Here is a 20,136-nt window from a genome sequence, read left to right on the forward strand (position 1 = left end):
CACATGCACTCAGTGAAAGACATTTCTAAGCATCCACATTCTAATACCAAGATAAATCAGTATCAAAATAGGGACAAACCTTCATTGGAAACTAAATGGTTGAAAAGGGCTTTTAAATTTAAGCTAGAGATGGTACTTTAGTAGGAAAAGTACAAAAGAGCATACTGCACTGTTTCTACTGACAAAGTGATACTTCTCAGTTTCTACAAAAAAGAAAATATGTGTATGAATTTGGTATGAAGAAGTTTCATTACTGGATTTTTGGCACAGACACACATGAGTTCAAACCCCTCTCTAGCGCAAAGAACCTCTCAAGAACTGGCTGAGAGGCGAAATGCCAAGCAGCTTTACAATATAGGCTTTAAGAAAATGCTTTCGACTTATTATTGCACTGTTTGTATAAGCTGCAAAGCAATAAAACATGATGACCTTCCCATGTGTTCTCTTTGGACCTCTACAGACAGGGATGTTCTTTCCCTTGGCAGCTCACACAGTCAAAGAGGGCAGTTGGGGTCTTGATGTTTTTTTCTCCCCCCCGAAACAGGAACCCCATCAGTCCTCCTGAGGCAGTCTCTTAATAGAAGCAAGGAGCCCTGAAGAGTTAACAGAGCTGTTTATGCGGAGACAGATGTGAAAGAACATAAAGCCTCCTTTGTGTGTTACAGGAGCTTAACATCTGCTTTGCACAGCATAATCCCACTAAGACGAATGCAATATTCTACTCTCCCTTTTACATAAACAAAAATGAAAATAGACTCAAGAATGTCAGAGTTAAAAATAAGTTGCTTAGATGAAGAAAACCCATTGCCCTTTTTTTTTTTTTAACAATATGACATACAAGCTAAAGTCCTTAGAGATTTTATTGCACTCTAGAAAACACAGGAATGCTACTGCAGTGTCATTTGCAACCCTCTGATGACTGTTACTGAATTAAAATACTGAAAAGCCAATTGAGATGTATCAGCTGGTTTTTAAAGTGCGAATCCCTAGGAGAAACACCATTGACAATTAAATGTACAACAGGAAGTTTACAATACTAGGTACACTTTTGAAACTAAAACCATTACTTTTAGGGGACAGGCTCCATTTGGGTTCCAAAGTACCAGTAAAAGTTCAGTATTGTGACTATCATTAGAATAATCATCTGTAACAGCTAATTTTTTTTTCCAGTGCAAGCCCTCCTCTGCAGTGCAAAATATCCAGGCGAGAGCTTACTGTAGCACAAAGGGGACCTTACAACAGCAGCAGCATGAGACTCATCAGACAAAGGTTCTGTTCATTGCTTGGGTTTTATTTTGTTTTAAACAAGCAAACGGCATACAAGGTAGGAAGTCAGGGTATGTCACTTTCAAGCCCAAAGGCAGTGAATTTATGTTACATCAGATAATCCACAGTAATTGCTTACATGCATGATTCTGTCCCATAGTAATGGCACTACTCCCCTTTCAGTGAAAGAGTGAAAGGTGAGCCATTATACATCTACTGTGAAGTGAAAGCACATGACAGGAATACACACACATACATATTTTTAAAATATATATATATAGGCGTAGAGATTAGAATTTTGTCATAGATTTTATCATCAATGGAGATGATAAACTCCAGAACTGCTCACAATCTAGTATTGATTATAAGACCTTGTTTTCAATTGTACGTAGTTCTGCAAAACTAAAAAGCATTTGTTGGGGGAGTTGCCTGTTTGTTTTTATTGAGAGTGGCAGTGGGTTTTTGGGGAGAGTGGTGTTCAGCTAAGAGAGCTCAGTTGCCTGGGAGAACAAATTTAGAATCCATGTTTCAAGCAAATTTTGAAACCATGAACATTTTAAAAATCCTCAAAAAATATTAGTCTATGGCATCATACCCAGATTTGGCGTGTTCTCAACTTGAAATGTGACCAGACCTGTGTGGAAGATGCACCTTTTGCCACCCCTGCAAAAAGCAGACTGGGACAGGACATCTACTATGTGGGGAAATTGGAAGAGTGAAGAAGGTGACAAGACAGAGCAGGAGTCCAAGCTAGGGCCTGGCAGGGACCAAAACCAGGGTCTTGAGCCAGGGTAAAAAACCCTAAAGACCTTTACAAGGACCTAAGAACTGTACGCATAGCCAGAGGGGTGCGGTGGGGGGTTGTTACAGACACATACACAGAGCTAACCTGGAGCAGCAGAACAGGCGGAGAGCTAGAAATGGCTAAATGTACTGATGACCAGAATGCAGAAGGGTAGCTTGGATAAAGCATCAAGCAGGAGCAACAGGAAGAGAGTAACTACTGTCAGCCAAGGAGATCAAACAATAAGGTTGGGGACAGGAATTGGAAGCAAAAAGGAGAGAAAAAGCCTTGGAACAAAGATGAAAAGCCTGACCAGAAGCTGGATTGTACACTAGCAGAAACGACTGGTTAGTCACAGAGCAGATATGATCGGTCTTGGAAAAATGGGCAGACTCCTAGATGTTTGCTTCTCACTGCCAAGGAGTACCTCTTGCTCCTCTCCCTGTTCCTGCTCTGCAGCAAAAACAGACAATGTGTATTAGCAATACTAATTAACAGTAGCACTAAATGCGAATTAATAATACTTCATGTATTAGCTACTGCAGTAACTAAAGCAGCAGACACTTCTGCCATGAATTTCAAACTTCTAACCCTGCAAATGAAGTGCATAATGTCCCTGTTTTTTTCTTTTTTTTTTTTTAATTGTAGGAAGTTGCACACAATATATGCTACATTAAAAAATTACTATTGCACAAAAGATGGGATGTCAAACTTCCTGCAAGAACTTTCTTTCTTCCCCTTATGCAAATGTATTATGGTAAATCCTTTAATTACAAGATCATACAGACAGTTTTCCACCTGGCACCTGTATTTTTTTAGTGCACGCAATGGACTCATGCTGACAGTGAACTGGGGCTGTGCATATAACACTTGGACTGCTATCTTCAGGATTCTGGCCACTCTTGACACAGAAGCAGTAGGGTGAAAGAAAGGTTGGGAAGAGATGAAAAAGAAAGGCTGGGCTGGAAATGAAGGTCTTCTGTGTTGTGGCTAAGACCATTGCAATGTTGCCCCAGGATTTGGATTCTGGCCTCCCTCAACATCACAGGAGGATTCTGTTGCAAGGAAGCTAGTTTAACAATCTCTTTCAGAGATTGTTGTTAGTCTTGTGCTTTCTCTGCCTCCAGGGGTCAAACGTGAGTATTTTATAACTGCTGTACACTTCCAACTGCCCCTGAGGTCAGCGAGCACATTGCCTTGAACTTAAACATGTGTAAAATGCCAAATACTCCAGTCTTGAGACACATACCAAATATTCACCAATATTCTTGCTTTTTAATCTGTTCTGGTAAGACTGAGTTTATTCACCTCCCTTATGTCAGAGATACTGTAAGAATAAATTCACTGATAATAGGGCAGTCACTGGTGTAAGCTGCCAAGGGTGCAGGGTTTGAATGCAGTGCAAATACAGTGTAAACAAGGTGTTGAAGGAACTCTGTGTAGTAGTAAAATACTTCTTTTGAGGAGTAAGGTACAAAAGAATTTTGCTATATTCTTTTTGCAGACTGGACACTTCCCTGTGCCTTCCTAAACAGTTATTTTAATTGTAGGTAGCAAAAGACAGAATTTTGCGAATGAAGTCAGATTAATTTTTTCACAATCCACTGATTCCTATTGAAACACCTCCAACGCTTCGCCTTGTCATTTCTGGTTTAATGACTGCATCTTCTATGACTAAGGCTGTCGGGGCTAAAATTCATAACCGGACCTCCTTGAGAATCACCAAAACACAAAGAAAATCCTCATGATTCCAGGATCTAAATCCTTCTTGTGCACATTGCAATGAGCCCAGAATAAAAAACAATTCACAGGGCTTGGCAGTAATATGGGTAGGGGAATGAGCCAGCAAGGCTGGTTGTCATAATCCATCTATGTCTGTGTGCTTAGTCTCTGCGTGAATCTCTTTACGACAAGTCAAAAGTGAGGACACAACATTTATTGCCTTACAAAATGTACACGTCACCCTGCCTACACACCTACTATCTGCAGGCTTAAATCAGCCGATCTGATCACTCGTAACTTCTGACAGATTCAAGTTAGGCTCTTGCTGTCTATCAGGGAAGACCAGCCTGATCAGCTACAGCAGCCCAAGCGCAGAGCCCAAGGACTGAGCTGCTCACAATGTGGGTAAGTACCAGCTGTCTGGGCAGCACAACGCTCTTCTAACAAGCACTGCCTCCATCTTTGACAGAAGGGCAGCAGGAAGGGCACCAGTGGGATGTCAGGGCTGACATCCCCCGTGGGCTGCCACATCGACTATAGTGACCTACATCTACTCTTCTCTACCATTCTTCCCTCTGGCTTTCTGCAGTATCAATGCTGTTCTGCTACTCTCCACATGGTGCAATTAGGAAGAGAGATCACCCTGGTGTACACTAATTGTCAAAACTACTTATTTTTCAATCTTAGATTGGCAGGGGACAGGAACTTTTACTTCTTTAAGATTTTATGCATCCAGTACATAGACACATACAATGCTACTGTCAGAGCAAGACAACTTGGTGCCATAACTGACAGAATAAACTTTGTGTATTCACGCCACATGCTCCAGGAAGCTGCAGGAATTAGAGGTTTGCCAGAAACAGAAGGTGGCAGGCAGAAGTATGGGTCTAAATTAACCCCAAATAATTTTTATAGTAAAATTCGTATTAGAGGGATAATTTCCAGTGGGCTATTGTGTTAAGTATAATAGGTAAAGCATGGAGACATTCCTGCACAGAAATACTTGGTTTCATTCTGTTCAGTCAAGGCCAGCAAGTCTTCTAAAAAAAATACCTCCCTCTCCCCACGCCCAGCAAACTCAGTGTCTGTTCTGACTTTTGCAGATGTCTAAATCATTGTCTTTGCCTTCATTTGATTAATAAAGCCATCACATCAATTATGGAAGTTTACCGGAGAAAGAAGGACAATATAGAACAGTACTGAACCTGCCCTTAGCCAGTCCAATCACAGGTTATCTCCCAAGTAAAGAGCCCATCATATCTTCCTTCAGCTCACTCACACATTGACTATTTACTAGTAAGAATGAAGACTACTCATCCCACCACCAGTACAAACCTGGTAAAATACGAGGCATCTCTTCAAGCAGTTGCCAAAAGCCACACTCAGGGGCAGAAAATCTCAGTGACTGCTTTTTGCTGTGGTTATTATCTTAATTCTTTTGCTTTCTTCCAAAGTGACTTATTTAAAACTTAGCCATCCAGCAGGACGAACATTTTCCCAAAAAGAGAGTAATTTGCCCAAGAGATTTAATTTTAAAGTATATTTTATCAATACAATAAAACACTAATAAAATTCACTAGTACATGGGCATTTAAGGCCAGGTGTTTCATCTGCTTCCCTTCCCAAACAGAACAAGCAAGTGCATACATCACTTCAAAAATTTTAAAAAATTAAGTTAAAAAAAAAAAACAACAACCAAGGAACTGGAAAATACAGAATATAGCTGATGACAAACTTTTATCCTGACAGCTTCCAATATGACCCCCACACATACTATACCTTTAGTACTAAGAATCATCCAAATATAGCATAACTGCTAATAAATTCTTAGGGTTTGGTTTGTTGTTTGTGGTTGGTTTTTTGTGGGCTTTTCTGGTTGTGTTTTTTGGTTTTTGTTTTGGGGGGGGTTGTTGTTTTGTTTTGTTTGTTTGGTGGTTTTTTGGTGGGTTTTTTTGTGGGTTTTTTTTAATAACCCTTACTACTTCCTGTGGCCATTGATGAGTTTGCTGTTGCAGTAAAATCATGCACTCCTCCCAGCAGGTGCATTTTCTAAACAATTGACATTCAACAATAGAAAACATTGAAGCATTGGTAGGGCAGCTCCAGAGAATGACATACAATTATGTAAGGCTTTAAACAAAGGCATTCACAGAGGTCTCAGGAAATGAATTTTCATATGACCAGCCATCACAGTACGTGTTTATGATAAATGCTGCAGACACAGAGTTCTCCTTAGTTACTTTGGTTCCTTGCAGTAGCTTGACTTCCCCCCTTCTAAATGTACTAAAATACATCCTGAATTGGAAAAAAAAAAAGGGGGGGGGGGAACACTGAGTTATCTTTTCAGTTATTTTTACACATCTCTTATCCGCACGCTCCAAGGTGACTGAAGTGGAGCTTTCTGAGTGTATCATGTCAAAGTGACAGGGCTCCAAGCCTGGGCATTTTTCATAAATTTGATATTCTTCCTTGCAGAATTCAGCACCTTTCCCTTAAAAGGACACCTAAAGAGGTATTTTATTACTTCACTGAAATACTTCTTTCATCTACCCATTGAACTATTTTTGTTTCCCCTTGGCTAAATGCACATCCTTCATCTGTTTAACACTGCACTGAGGCAGCTTTAAAAAATTGGATGGAGGACTAGTAGTCACTCATATTTGCAAACACACTATGCTGTGTTTTTATTTTTAAAAGCTTTTTCTAATCTTAAAAATAGTTCTTTTTAGGGTAAGATAACATTCTTCCAGATGCTTTTGATTGAAGCAACATTATGAAGTCTTCCCAAGAACAGTTTTGGAGTATTTTCATGTTGCAAGTCCCCAGTGAGCTTAAACCAGCTCATTAGCTCCAGACAAGAGGACAGACAGGACAGCAAAGCCCTCAGCACAGGCTGCAACGGATGGCAAGACCCAGTGTGAATACTGGGGCAATTTGTTCACAGAGCTTAGCACTCCTATGTCAGTATTTCTAGCTGAGCTTGAGTTAGCTAGTTACTTCAGCCAACTAAATTCATAGAAGCTGTCACCAAAGCAGGTCAAACAAATCTATGTTCACTGAAAACTCTGCCACTGAAATATCTTTCCGGAGGAAATTTTGAAATTTGAAAATTTTAGGTAAACTAGTTTGATCTTACTGGCTTTAGAAATGAAAGAAATATAAACCAGGATTGTGGACAACACTTAATGCTGAATTAGTAACAAAAGGTCACTCTTTCTACTGAAGAAGATTCATGAAATACATGGGGAAACTAAACAACAAGGAGATTTTAAGTGCGTTCATAATAATCTCCTCAGTTTGGGTTCTTTATACGATCGACCTGTTCCAAATGTTAGAATGGTACGCTTAATTATCCAGGGATTTAAATACTTTACTGAACCGTAATTCATAACTAAAAACTCTGCAGCTGCTTTCTGAGAAATCCTAATCTGAACTCATTTAAGGAATGATCTTCCTTCAGGATAGTTATTTCTCCAGTTCCCATACAAACTATCAACATATTTTGAAGAGAGTTTTAATCCTATAAACTGTATTTCAATTTGTTTCTCAAAATATCTTAGATGACCCCTTATATAATTGCAGTTCTCTGCTGGAAGGAAGAGAAAGAACCAAACAACCAGTTATAGTACCTTCATTAAAAAGTTCCCTTCATTTTATAAACGGTACCTTCGATGTAAGGTCTCGGTGGAAAATGCCTTTATAGTGAAGATAACTGATTCCCATAGCAATGTCATATGCCAGTTTCACCCTCACTGTCCAGGGCAGATGCTGGTTACTGTCTAATAGCTGTTCCAGGTTACCACAGTTGATGTACTGGAAAGACAAAGCAACATTTGTAATTAATTATAACTTCACATACTCTTAGGAATGTAAAATTCACCATTACACAAGCATCCTCAGCTCAGCTACACATTTAAAACTTTTTTTTTCTTACGGGCTAAGCAGGCACAAGGTTTGCAGATCAAGAGAGGCTGAAAATGTCTCCCTTTACCACTTGTACTAGTGCGTTTATTTATGTTAAAGATGCATGCAACAGCCACCATTGCATTGCCTCTATGGTGTTTAAATATTGGTATTTCAATAGACCCTTCAGAAACACCTAGAATGTAGTATCACCCTCTCATTTCAGTGTGAGGAAAATAAGGGCAAAAAGGATGAGGAGCTGGCAGAATAAATCAACAAAGAGGGCTAAGTAAGTGTAGATCAGTGGCCTGATCAAGTTCCCAGATATCAATTCCCTAAACTGAAGCAGCAGCAAAGAAAAACATTACATGACGTTGCCGTAAGTTACATTTTTTTACTGCTGTATCTACAAGTCATAATCAGCAATCTGACTCCCACTGTGTTCAGTACTACACCAACCCCATAAACGGGTAGCCCTCATGAAAAGGCATCTACAATAAGTATAAGATAAATGCCACAAGAGACAGTGAAACAAAGCAGCACCCAAATGATGCTAAGTAATATAACCCAGGGTTAAAATATGGCAGGTCCACTGCTTCTCAAATAATCGTTACAGCAACACCCAGCTTATGCTTTACGCATAGACCCTTTACACCACAACAGCAGCTACATCATGTTTGAGTAGCTTCTTATTTCACTCCCAGGTCCCGTCCCATCATCAGCACCAAAGCGAAAGACTAGCTCACTCCAAAAGGAAAACCTGGCAACACTGCAGTGACTTCTCTCAAGAAAATCCAAGCAAAGCAGACAGGATAATTTGCTCCCAAGCCTGGTCCAAGCATGTAACGCTGTCAGCAGGCTGCACCAACTTTGCTCCTCTGTGCCAGACTCTCCAACTGTCTCTCAAGAGGCTTTGCACTTTCCTGTGTCATTCACTCAGACAAAACATGTGCCACCATTATCACAAAATAAAAATCCTAATTGCAGATCTTGTTATTTCAGAAACTTTGAACTTGCTTGTATTTTACTGGCCGCCTTTGTGTCTTGGAGCCTGGGGCACAAGGCAAATGTGAACCACACACCATGCAGCGTGGATGTAGCTGATATCCTCAGACTATGCTATAGCAAGGAAAGGGCACACATAAGCCAGACTCTACTAGTAAATCTGGGGGTCATGGCTCACCTCCTGGATGGTCTACAAAAAACAGCTTCTTGGTTACAGTCAGACCCTTTTTCTGAGCTCATCAGTTAACTTTGAAAATCTTTTTCAGCAGATGCACAAGTTTCACAGGTAAGTATTTCAGGAGACTAAATTGTTCAGGCAGATGATGCGCAAAACAATTTTAACTGTCACAAAGCTTACCGGGAGGGAGCACAACAAAGCAGCGTGGGGGTCCACTGCTCCCCCCGGCTACTCTGCACATCCCCCAGGAACTGGGCTCATCCCAGTCCACACATAGCAGCACATTTCACTGTCAGTCCAGGATGTGACACCTCTCTCCTGCAGAAGCTCTGTCGAGTGCTGGACAAGCTGGGAAGTACACATGCAGCACATGGACACAGCCGGCACGAAGCATCCTCACCCCCAGCATTTGCTTTTCTCCTTTTAAATACCAACCTTTGGCCCAATCACAGTGCTGTGCATCCACCTTTTGTCCCTGAGCAACAATCAAGGCAAAGGGTGAGTACAAGAATTACTTCTTTGCACCCAATGTCCTTCCAGGAATGACTGACAATTAGCTCCAGTCTGGCCCAGATTTTAGAGGTGGTATCAACTACCTTCTCACATCAACAAAGGAGGCAATCCCACAAAAGGTGCCTGTGTCTAGGAAATGCTCCGATATTTAGCAATTCCATGTTCTTATGAATACTTCAAGATGCTGTTTCATATCTTTTGCATTACACTAACAGCAGGAGAAAGACTGCAGTGATATACAGGAAAGGATTTCAAAATAAGGTACAGAGAAACAGAATGCCTCCTCATATTGACTATTTCTAGACCAAACAGGCAAAAAGTATTTGCATTTTACAATTATGCAAGGAAAGTTCTTGAACTCTAGAGAGTAATCTGACATTTTAAAATGCACTGTCCTGTTCTTAAGTAGTATAATTTTGTATCAAACTATTCACATTTGTGCTGAAGTCAAGATAATGTAATGACACAGAAATTTGTGCTTAGTGCCTATCATTTCGCAAAATAAAATGCCTGCTGGTCCCTCTCCAAAATCAAGGCAAACAAGGTTTAACACACCAATGATAAAAATCAAATGTTTAGGACTGGTATAGCCCAGGCACTGCAGCTGGGGGGAAGGGAGTTGGTCAGATGACTACACTGGAAACTAGAAATTGCAGGCTGGTTCAAGCCAGCGATCCAAAACAACCTGGCTCTTACACTAGGAGTTTGTGTGTCAGGAGAGCAGAGCAGCTCTGGAACAGGTCACTCAGAGGCTATGTACTCTCCGTCCTTGGGGATTTTCAAGACCAACTAGACAGAGCTGCAGCCAACCTGACTCAGTGTTGGAAACAATGCTGCTTTGAGCTTTTCCAACTTTGATCTTTCTTTCTCATTGCTTTTATTTGAACCCCTAAGGGAGCTGCACTCAAAAAAAAAAAATGAAACCCAACATTGCTCAAGGTAATTAGAGGCTTTTTTTTTTTTAATCACAAGTTGCTAGTATGCTTAAGGAAAAAATGGTGAGTAAGATTTCTACATTAATATCTTATATATTCCCAGCCTCCTTCGAACAGTGTGAGCAGCACTTCTCATCCAGTTATGTTCAAATCAGAACAATATTGACCAACTTGCAAAAAAGAAGGCACTAAAGCACCTAGCTCAATAACCCAATTATAAAGCGCCATTTATCAATTATCTCAAACTATTTCACCATTCTGTCTGGGCAGTAACAGACCATCCATATAGCACTACCATACTTGAATTCATTGTCAAGAGAATGCAAGGGGGGAGGGAATCGCTGGCCTGGCTTTCTATTTTGCTTCGGGTTAAACTGTGCCATGCTATGACAGTAAGTGCTCCAGAAATGCTAATAAATAAAACAGCAACCCATAAGACTATTGACATAGATACTGAAATGTGACAACAGCTGGCTACTATTTTGAGCATGCTTGTGCTTTCCTTTTCAGTAAAGTAGCCTACTGATTTGATCCACTGCTACCATATTAGTTAAGCGCATCTAATCTATCTATTCCTCCAACACCCTTCCAGGCAAATTGGCTTGCAGGGTCATTCACCCATCTTAACTGCAAGGGCTAGATTCTGGCATAGGCTGCGTGAACACTGACACACACATAGGACACCACACGCGTGAGCTGCAAAAGCAAGAATCTAACCTGACTCTAGCACATACACAAAACCCGCTAGGCCTCCTATCTGAAACTGCCACCTGGCAAGTGCTCAGACCTTTTATTAGAGATGTGAGTTTTGGGTTTTGCTCTACTTTCTAGTGTGCTTCTATGAAGCACCACAAGCTAATCATCAAATGAACAACTGAACCAAGATTTTCCTGCAGACATCTTTAAGACTCTAGTTGATCTCAGATTTTAGCTGGCCAGCAGGTAATATTTGCATGCAGAGTCCTGAACTGTCTCTAAGGCAAGCACCACAGAGAGTTCACTGCTCCCTCAGTGTCACGTAAGTAACCCAATTCTTCTGGTCATTCAGGCTGTTAGTGCAAGCTGTCAGTCTGATGGCCTGTTTTTTCCAGAGCCCTTCCACAATGACTTTTCAGCATAGACACAAAATTATGTACATTATTTCCAAATTGCTAATGCAACTGAAAGAAAAATACGTTCTCAATCTCTTGCTAGCACAAATCAGCTCTGTGTGGTAAGAATACCCTAAAGGATAGTAAGTGCACCTCTCCCGAAGAGAATACTGGATTTTATTTTGTCCCTGAAACATTTCAGTGCTGGTACAGTAAGGCTACAGCGCATACATCGTCTCAAAGCATTATTTTACTAGAACACCATCATCACCCATTGCGTAAATGAACAAGCAATTGGAGCAGAGATCTGATCGGGCTACAACAATGAAAGCAAAGGACACTGCATTTCATAAAGAGTCCTCACAGCTAAATGGAGCAGTGTTCAGATCTTTTCCAACTCTATCATCAGGTTGCACTGAAACAGTTACCCATTATTCCTACTGCAAGCTTTTTGTCATGTAACAGGACACCAGCAGTCAGTTTCTCTGGTTGCCCGAGTCTAAAAGTAACTGCTTTGTTGTTTATTTTTGCATTTACTACAACTTAACACAGAAAATTAAACACTAGCTTAAAAGACCATTTTAGCTCACAAAAATATTCTTTTCTTACAAGTTTATCCATGGCAAGAGCTTATGTTTTTGTTGCTAGAACAGAAGTTCAGCCATACTATATTTGTTACACCTCTCCTGAACCTTACAAGGAAAGAGGGCAGTAACTTCTTTGAAGGACAAGTTACCTAAAAGCTCAGCCACACATAGGTGCTTTACGCATCAAAGGGCATTGCGGATGTTATGGCTTAAATGCTATGAAACGCAAAAGCAGCAGTATATAACCCTTTCCCACACAAGAGTCAGGGCATAGAGAAACATGCTGTTTTAACCTAAGAATAGGATAACCGGACTGCTTCCTTGCAAGACACTTGCAGTCACATTATCAGACTCAAGCGTATGAAATGAGGAATGGAATGAAATTCAGCGTTCAATGGTACTTACACACAGCATTACATGCTTCATTTCAAGAGACTTAACTTCAGCTGTCAGATTTTAGCCTTCAAAGTTCAAAATAAAGGTTTGAACTTGCTAAGATGAGAACTAGAAGCTTTTAAAGAAAAGGTGCATCAGATTCACATGATTCCAGCAGTTATTGCTCAAAAACAAAGGCTCCAAATATTGCCAAGACTGAGGGTGAAGACAGAAGGGAATTGCAAAGAGTTTTCAATGCTACTTTGAAAACCAATGCTATTTCAATATGTAGGTCTAATATGAATAAGCCACCAGATACTGCACAGGAAAGCCAGAAAAAAGCTGGCCTGCTATTTACCCAGCTTTAAATGTCACTGCTTGCCATTTAAAAAACAACAAATAACCACAAGACACCCCTGTACAGTTGCAGTTGCCCAAATGTTGCCAAAACCAACCATTAAGTGGTTAAGAAAAGTAGGTGTGGACAGTGCATTTAAGATGACAGACCAAATGAGGTAAGTAAAGAGCTCAGGGACCCAGAACACTACAAGATAAACACTGAGATAGCAACCGATGAATATACTGGAGAAGCCCAATGAAGAAAACAGGCAGAGAAGCAGAAGGAAAAAGAAATTTGAATTGTGGCTGTAGCCCCTTCAGTGTGGAGAAGTAACAGAGCATGTCAGAGCAAAACAGAGATGTCAGAGCAAAAGCCAGACTACATAGTTGGATTCTAAAGGGAGACCTGGAAAGCAAAATAATATTGCAGACATCAGCAGCAAATGCCTTGAAGCACTGTCAAAAGAGAGAGAGCTTGCATATTTGTATCATTTCTAATGCTGGAAGTAAGAAGGTAACTCTCATGCCTAAAAAAAGAAGTTGAGATCTTTTCACTCAGCTTTCTGCAGAAGTTAAAAAGTAAAGTTTTAAACCACCCATTTCAAGGAGGATACAACCCAGTCTTCAGTTCTCGTATGTTTAACAGTCATCTTGTCACATGCAGCAGTCTCTAAGTGACTGCTTTGAAGGCTTCTGGCTGCAAGACAAGCCAATGTACCCTTCTGCCACAACTGGCATAATTAGCTACAGTGGGAGGACTGGAAATTTCCTCATTTCCCCCAACTGTTCAGCTGTTTTCATTAGCTTTAACTGTGCAGAACTGGACAAGAAAGACAGTATCAGTATGTTCAAAACTACAGTATGAGCTACTACAAGTTGATACACTGAGATTGACTACCAGATTAAATTGAATTGTTTTTGAAGTTAGTTCATAGACCCTCACTTGGTTAAAAAAAAAAAAACCACCAATTAAAAATCTACAAAACCACCTGCCCCAAGTACCTCTGAGCAGTAACCTTCCATTTCCATTAAATATCTAACACATTGATTGCACCAAACAAAATAAATTAAACATTAAAACAGAACAAGTTGGATGTTTAATTTGGGCTGTACAAGTATATTTTTGGACAGCAGGTGAACTAATGTTGCCAGGGAGAAAACCACAAGAACTGAAAGAGTCAGAACATGCAGGTGAAGCAAGCACATTTCAGAACAAAACTCAAACTTTTCCATGAGAGACCTGAAGGTCTCAAGTGGCTAGGAAAACAGCCTGATTGAAAGGACAGAAGAAAAGCCAAAAGTCTTCCTCTACAGGCCACTTTTCTTTCCCGCTCTCGGTTGCTGAAAAACAAAGGCAAAAAACCTCTGTAACCTAAAGTCAATTTCTCTTCTGCTTTCCAACCAATACAAACAATTCAGTTCTTTAATAAAAAAAAAAAATTATTTTCTTTAAAAGCATTAACCATTACAGGATTAAAATAATCTGGCTTTTAAAAACGTCAGCTATTCATAGAGGAGAGGGCAAGCTTCCTCGTGCAATTGGCCACGGCATGGTTACTCATCAGAACTCAGGACCGAAAGCCAAGAAACGCAACAGATCAACCTCTGATTCTTCTTCTGTGGCAATTGTGGCATTGATTGATTCACTGGCTCCTTCTTCTAAAAAGGCATGTACAGGCATGACCTATTTTATACAGGCAAACAAGAATGAACATGCAGAAACTCAGGAAGGAGCCGTAATGAAAACCATTTGTTGCATTCCAAACATTTAAGTGCTGGCATGGAAAAGAATATAGCAAGATTTGTCTTCCTTTAATTCTTTACATCCAACAGCTCTTATGGTCAGCATGCTGAATTTATCCCTTTCCTGTCATTCTATTCAATCAAAATTTAATGTTCACTTGCTTACCTGCTGCTAGAAGCAGATTAATGCAAATAGGACTTCAACTGCAGGCACATAGCAACAATGCACTATTGCAACCCAAACATATGAAGTAACGTTTATGGATATTCACTTACTCATATTCAGGTTTGAAATACTTCAGGAAATAAGCTTATTTTGTTGGAACCGGAAAACACTCCCAGTATATCTATACAAACTGACCTTGATAACCATTTTTCCTGTAATTATATTAGTAGAAAAAAACCCAGAAAGCAAAGAAGGCCTAGCAAAAAATCCTGCATTTATAATCTGAAGTCACAACTGTTTGGATTCTAAGTAGAGCCTAGTTTCAGTGCAGATAAGAATCTGGGATATGGCAAGCTAGCACTGGCATAAATTAGCACACAAGCACAGAAGAGAAAGTACCTTGTTGTTGACACAGGCAAGAGAAACAGCATCTCTACGATAACACTTCTGCTAAGAGCAGAAGGTTCTATCCATAATGACAGCATTTTGAACATACTATACACTCCTTCTGCCTAGAAGCAAGCTGTAGCCCCTGACAAGGAGCCTCTTATTTAAATAAGGTCTTTCTCACCCTCCCCACAAAGATACCAGCAGTAGCGGCCCACGGATTATATGCCTGCAAGATTCCAGATAAATAACCTGTTTGCTTCACTTTTTGAGGTCTGTTAAAATATGTACAAGGATCTATTGAGTGCAAAAGTTATAGCACACAAACACCTCTCACAGTACAAATTTTATTTAAATTCTGCACATGGAATACTGTTTTTGAGGTGTTCCAGAGTATTTTTCCAAGCCTCAACACTCCAAGCTGTGCCGCAATGTCCATTTACATTTGAGTGTGCTCAAACACTTTATGGGCAGTTATAGAATGCACCAAGATCCCCTATTAATAGCGTTGTGCAAAAGCAAGCACTAAAGGAATTTTCTTGTACAACTCAGTTTCTGAATGGTTTGGATGGCTGCTAAGTAAGGTGAAATGAGGAAGTGAAACTACAAAACACTTGTTAATTCAAGAGTATGTTTCCTGGGGTCCAGCGTGAAAGCGGGGAGCTCGGGAAGGAAGAGAAAGCACTACAAACAAACTGTATTTACTGGAAAACATATACGAAAAAAAATCCCAGATAAAAAGTTAAAGGACCAGTATCCATTTGGACTGCATCTCTTCATACACACAACTAATAGAAAATCTAGTCCTCAAGGCAGTATTCAGTTTTTCCTCCCACTTCTCCCCGTCACACTGTAATAGTTGAGAGGTTTGCATCTTCTCACTCTTATTAACCTAGACATATTTCAGGGATATCAGAAAGCAACAATACAAGAATTGCAGGACTTGCAGTTCAAGAACATTTTTCTTTTTACTTGAGACAATGGCAAATGGTCCAGTAGGCTTACGATGAGTGTCAAAGCACTGATACTCAAAATCCCCAAATCCTTTCTCCCGCCCCAGCCCCAAGAAAACCCACACAACACACACCCAACCCGCATGTGTGCACCACATATATGCAGGAAAGGGAGAGAAGAAATGAGACAATGGAGCTTGCTGTTTGCAGTTCAACATTTATCTGCCTCTTATCTTACTTTCTTCTATCCTTGACACATTCAAGGAAGGAGGAAGAGGTTACCACCAGCAAGATACTTAGTAAGTCTTCCTCCGAACATAACATATTTCAAGATATTTAGCAAGTCTTCCTCCGAACATAACATATTTAGATACGTCTATCTCAATTAAAATAATAAATAAAAAAGGTTCCTTGTGCACTATTACAGGCTCTGAAGTGATGAAACAAGTCAATCATCCTCCTACAAGAGGGGAAAAAAGAATTACATCCAATATATACCCTGTGTAGCCAAGATTAAAAAAAAAAAAAGGAAAGAAAGAAAGGGGGAAAATGGAGGTATAACCACAGGCATTTAAGAAAAAGACTAGAATTCAAAAGCTTGCATGTTCAGAAGTTCTTGCTGAAGTAACTCGTTGCTCATCACTTCTGATCTAGCACCTGCATGCATAAATATAGACTGTGCACCTAAAGCTAGACCCATATTTTCAACGTCTTGGCTTCTGTCTTTACATGAGGATTTCTTTAGTGCCTCAGATTATAGTACTTTTTATTTCTGAACTTTCTTCTCTGTGAGAACCCACCCTTCTCTCCTCGCCTAACCACATATTGCAAGTGCATCCAGCAGTTTCCCTGTGCCTTCAGCACAATGCAGTGCTTACACAACTTTTATTTCTTGTCTGCTTTTGGTAAAAGGAGAGGCTTTCTCTAGAGGGTTGTCCTCAATGTGCTTAATTTACCTGGTGACCACCAACCCACAGTAGTTTTTCCTTTAGCTGATCTGCCAACACTTCCCTCCTGAGAGAAAGCCTGTAAGGCCAGCTTGCACCCTCCATAAGCCAACATTTTTGATAGCTTTCTGTTTCCCACAACTTAGCTTTTTACTGCAGTTTTTTTGAGAATCAATTCCTCCTCTGTAAAGCAAGGACCCACTTGAACCTCTCAATTATTATTCTAACTCTGCATGTCTACATGATAGGAAATCACTCTCTTTAGAAAAGACGCATCTTGGAGGAATTGGCCAAACCATACCAGGCATACAGCCACAGGAAAACACAAACTTGGTAACTAAAGCTTTCTCCTGTTCTCAGAACAAGAGTTGCCACCAGGTACAGCAGCATTTAACTTCCTATCAAACTGAAGCTATGCCACAGGAGGTCCGGCATTCTGTGGGGCTAACTTGGTAAAACCAACCCAAAAACTATAGTTTAGTGTCTTTTCTGGAAACCCTAGGTCTTTGATCACTGAAACCAGACAAGATGGTTAGCTTTAATTTGTGAAAAAGTAAATAGCCATCAGATGTAGGAAAAAAATGGGAAGACTACCTAACTTAAATAAGGTCCTTTACATCCTTTCCAAGAACCTGACTTTTGGTATTTAAACACTCAAAATTACAAAGCTACAAATCAGACAGACTTAGTTGAAACTCCTGTGGAGGCCTGTATCAATTTTGCTGGAGAAAGAACTGAAGGGTCAAGCACACCACATATGCCACAACATCAGGCTGCTAGAGTATTAACTGGAGATGGAATTTCAGTCAGAACACTAAATTTCCTGCCTCCTGTCATTGAAAGCCAGGCCCCCTTGTGTGATTTTAAATGGACTTTTTTGGTATGTGCAGCACATCAAGCTGTGTTCAGGACTGAAGTCTTTTTTCCTTTTAACTAATTCACAAAAATATTTGGTTCCCAAGGAAAATAATATAAACAAAGTAAAGAATATGTACTTTGTCTTAACTTCTGTGAAATAACTTCACTTAGACACACTGCTTTTTTGTGTTACAAAATAATTCATGAAGCCTTAAAGCTATAGCATAAGGTTTTAACAGTGTGACATATACACCTACCTAATATTGAAATTTATAGACACCTCTTTTTTTTAATGTCACAATAATTTAAGCAAAAGATAAAAATGATACTTTGATACAAGAAATCTGAAGTGTATATCAAGGCTTAGGACTCTCAAAGATTCAGGATCTTTGAAATTTTGAAAAGATACTGCTAGAGACTTGGTTTGCCATGTTATAAACATGTTCATCTCGGAATATAAACAGAACCTTCCTAACTTTTTGGCTCTAAGAAAAGTCCTTATTACCTATGTCTGTTTCCTTTCAGCAAGATAGCTGCTGTACGTGACAACGAAGGTGATAGTTCAGTTTTTTGTAACTTAGCCCTGGTGTTCATGGGCAATGAAGTAGAAAGCGCAGGCAATAGACTTGTCTTTCTATACATGTTCAGTTCATTACTTTTTTTAACCCAAAAAGATTGAGCTGATATTCACATGTGCCAGTAAGCAGGCACACAGTAAGAGACGTTTTGCATCTTGTAGATTCACCTTAACTCTATTCCCCAAAGTAAAAAGTAAAATACTCCACAATTCTATGTATTTTATAAAAGAATGATAGAATTAACTAGATATTTCAAAGCATCTATTAGCTTGCAACAATTTTTCTGTGGTAAGATAAGTGCTTTTTCTCAAGAAGAGAAACATAAAGCACTACGCAGACAGTGAGCAGTCCTAACAGACGTCTGATGCATTCATTCTATTTTAGTGCTGGAAAAAACAGTTGCAATGAAATGGAATGATTTCTCACCTTTACATTACAGACTAGCCTAGTCTTCCTAACACCTGAGTTATTTCCTGCTCAGTTTTAAACCCTACTTCTGCTGCCATGACCCTTACTCTTCTCCTCAGGTCCTACAGCAAACTTCTTACACAGTCCGCTGTCATTAAGGGGGAATGCAGCTACTGCTGCATCAGACAAGGTTACCATTACTCTTCTCTAGAGGTCAAATCCCTGGGGTCCAGATTAATGGTTTTCTCTTGACCCCGAAGGAAGTATATGCAAGGCCTGACTCTTAATGACTCCTGGAAGGGAAAGGCTAATAAACTCAAACAACCAAATTAACAGAGGAAATAATACAGATGTGTGCTGGCTGGACTTCCAGTCCTACAAGGAAAGTAGCAAAAGGGGCAAGCAAATAATAGCAATAGGTACTCTAGTTTTATACCACATACCCATTCTTGTCATCAAAGCATACCTTCCTGGAACTAAATATATATAGTTCTAATACCCAAATCCATACCAGGAGGGGTACAAAGCAATCACAGTTTAACAGAGGACCTGATGCCTCTGACATGCTTTCAGTAAGGCTAAACTTACACTTCTGGTACTTGGGGTTTATACCTGCAACGGCCCAGATTGCCTCTACATATCACACTTTCCAGGGCTGGCCTCTGGAACACCACCACTGTTACAACTCCTCTTCCTCCTATTCCCATGAAAGTACATAAAATGAAGCTCTAGCTCTAACGAATTCTATGAAAAATATCTGTACCAAGGACAAAAAGAATAAAGCATGCAAGTAGAGACTTATTACAGTATTAATCCACAGGTCATGCTATTCATTGGCTGAGAGATCATAAGGATCGATTTAATCTGCAGAATTTTACGCATACTTAGAGTTCTTACAAACTTCAAACAGCAGTCTTTCTGCAGCATCCTAGAGCCAGGAGGCATTTAAAAATGCCAGCTATCAGCTGCTGAAAGTCATCTGAAAGATATCCTCTGTTATCACAGCATGCTAATCTCATTTTAAAGTTACTTCAAAGTAAATTCCACCTTTTTTACACTACTCTGTATCAAGACTCATTCCCCTAAAATAAAGACATTTAGCATTAACATGTGTATTCTCAGAGCTATCGGCAAAAACATGAGAAAGTTGCACAGTTGCTCACTTCATTCCTCCAGAAAGTTACAGCAGTTGCCAGTTCCACAAGACCATAAAGTAAATAACTTGACATACTGCCCGAGACCTCCAATACACTCAAGTAGATGCTTTATGCATGCAAATGAGACCGAATTGGACCAGAGTTATGGACCAAATCTAAGCAGAGACAGAGCATCAAAACATACCTAGTTTCCCAGCCCCTCTGCTTTTTTGCTCATCCTCTTGAGTCTTCTTTCTTCTAT

General features: G+C 39.9%; 1 protein-coding gene across 1 annotated transcript in view; it reads right to left on the reverse strand.

Moving 5' to 3' along the window:
• The window catches only part of TESK2 (testis associated actin remodelling kinase 2), a gene marked incomplete at its 3' end in the record, with an annotated part of 72,399 nt that overhangs the window by 15,324 nt on the left and 36,939 nt on the right, over positions 1-20,136 (reverse strand). The window contains exon 4 of the mRNA XM_082002664.1: positions 7,439-7,585. Within this exon, the coding sequence (XP_081858790.1) occupies positions 7,439-7,585 (147 nt within the window). The remainder of the gene's footprint in view (positions 1-7,438; positions 7,586-20,136) is intronic.

Source organism: Phaethon aethereus (assembly GCF_964289735.1).
Source record: "Phaethon aethereus genome assembly, chromosome: 8".
Taxonomy (NCBI): domain Eukaryota; kingdom Metazoa; phylum Chordata; class Aves; order Phaethontiformes; family Phaethontidae; genus Phaethon; species Phaethon aethereus.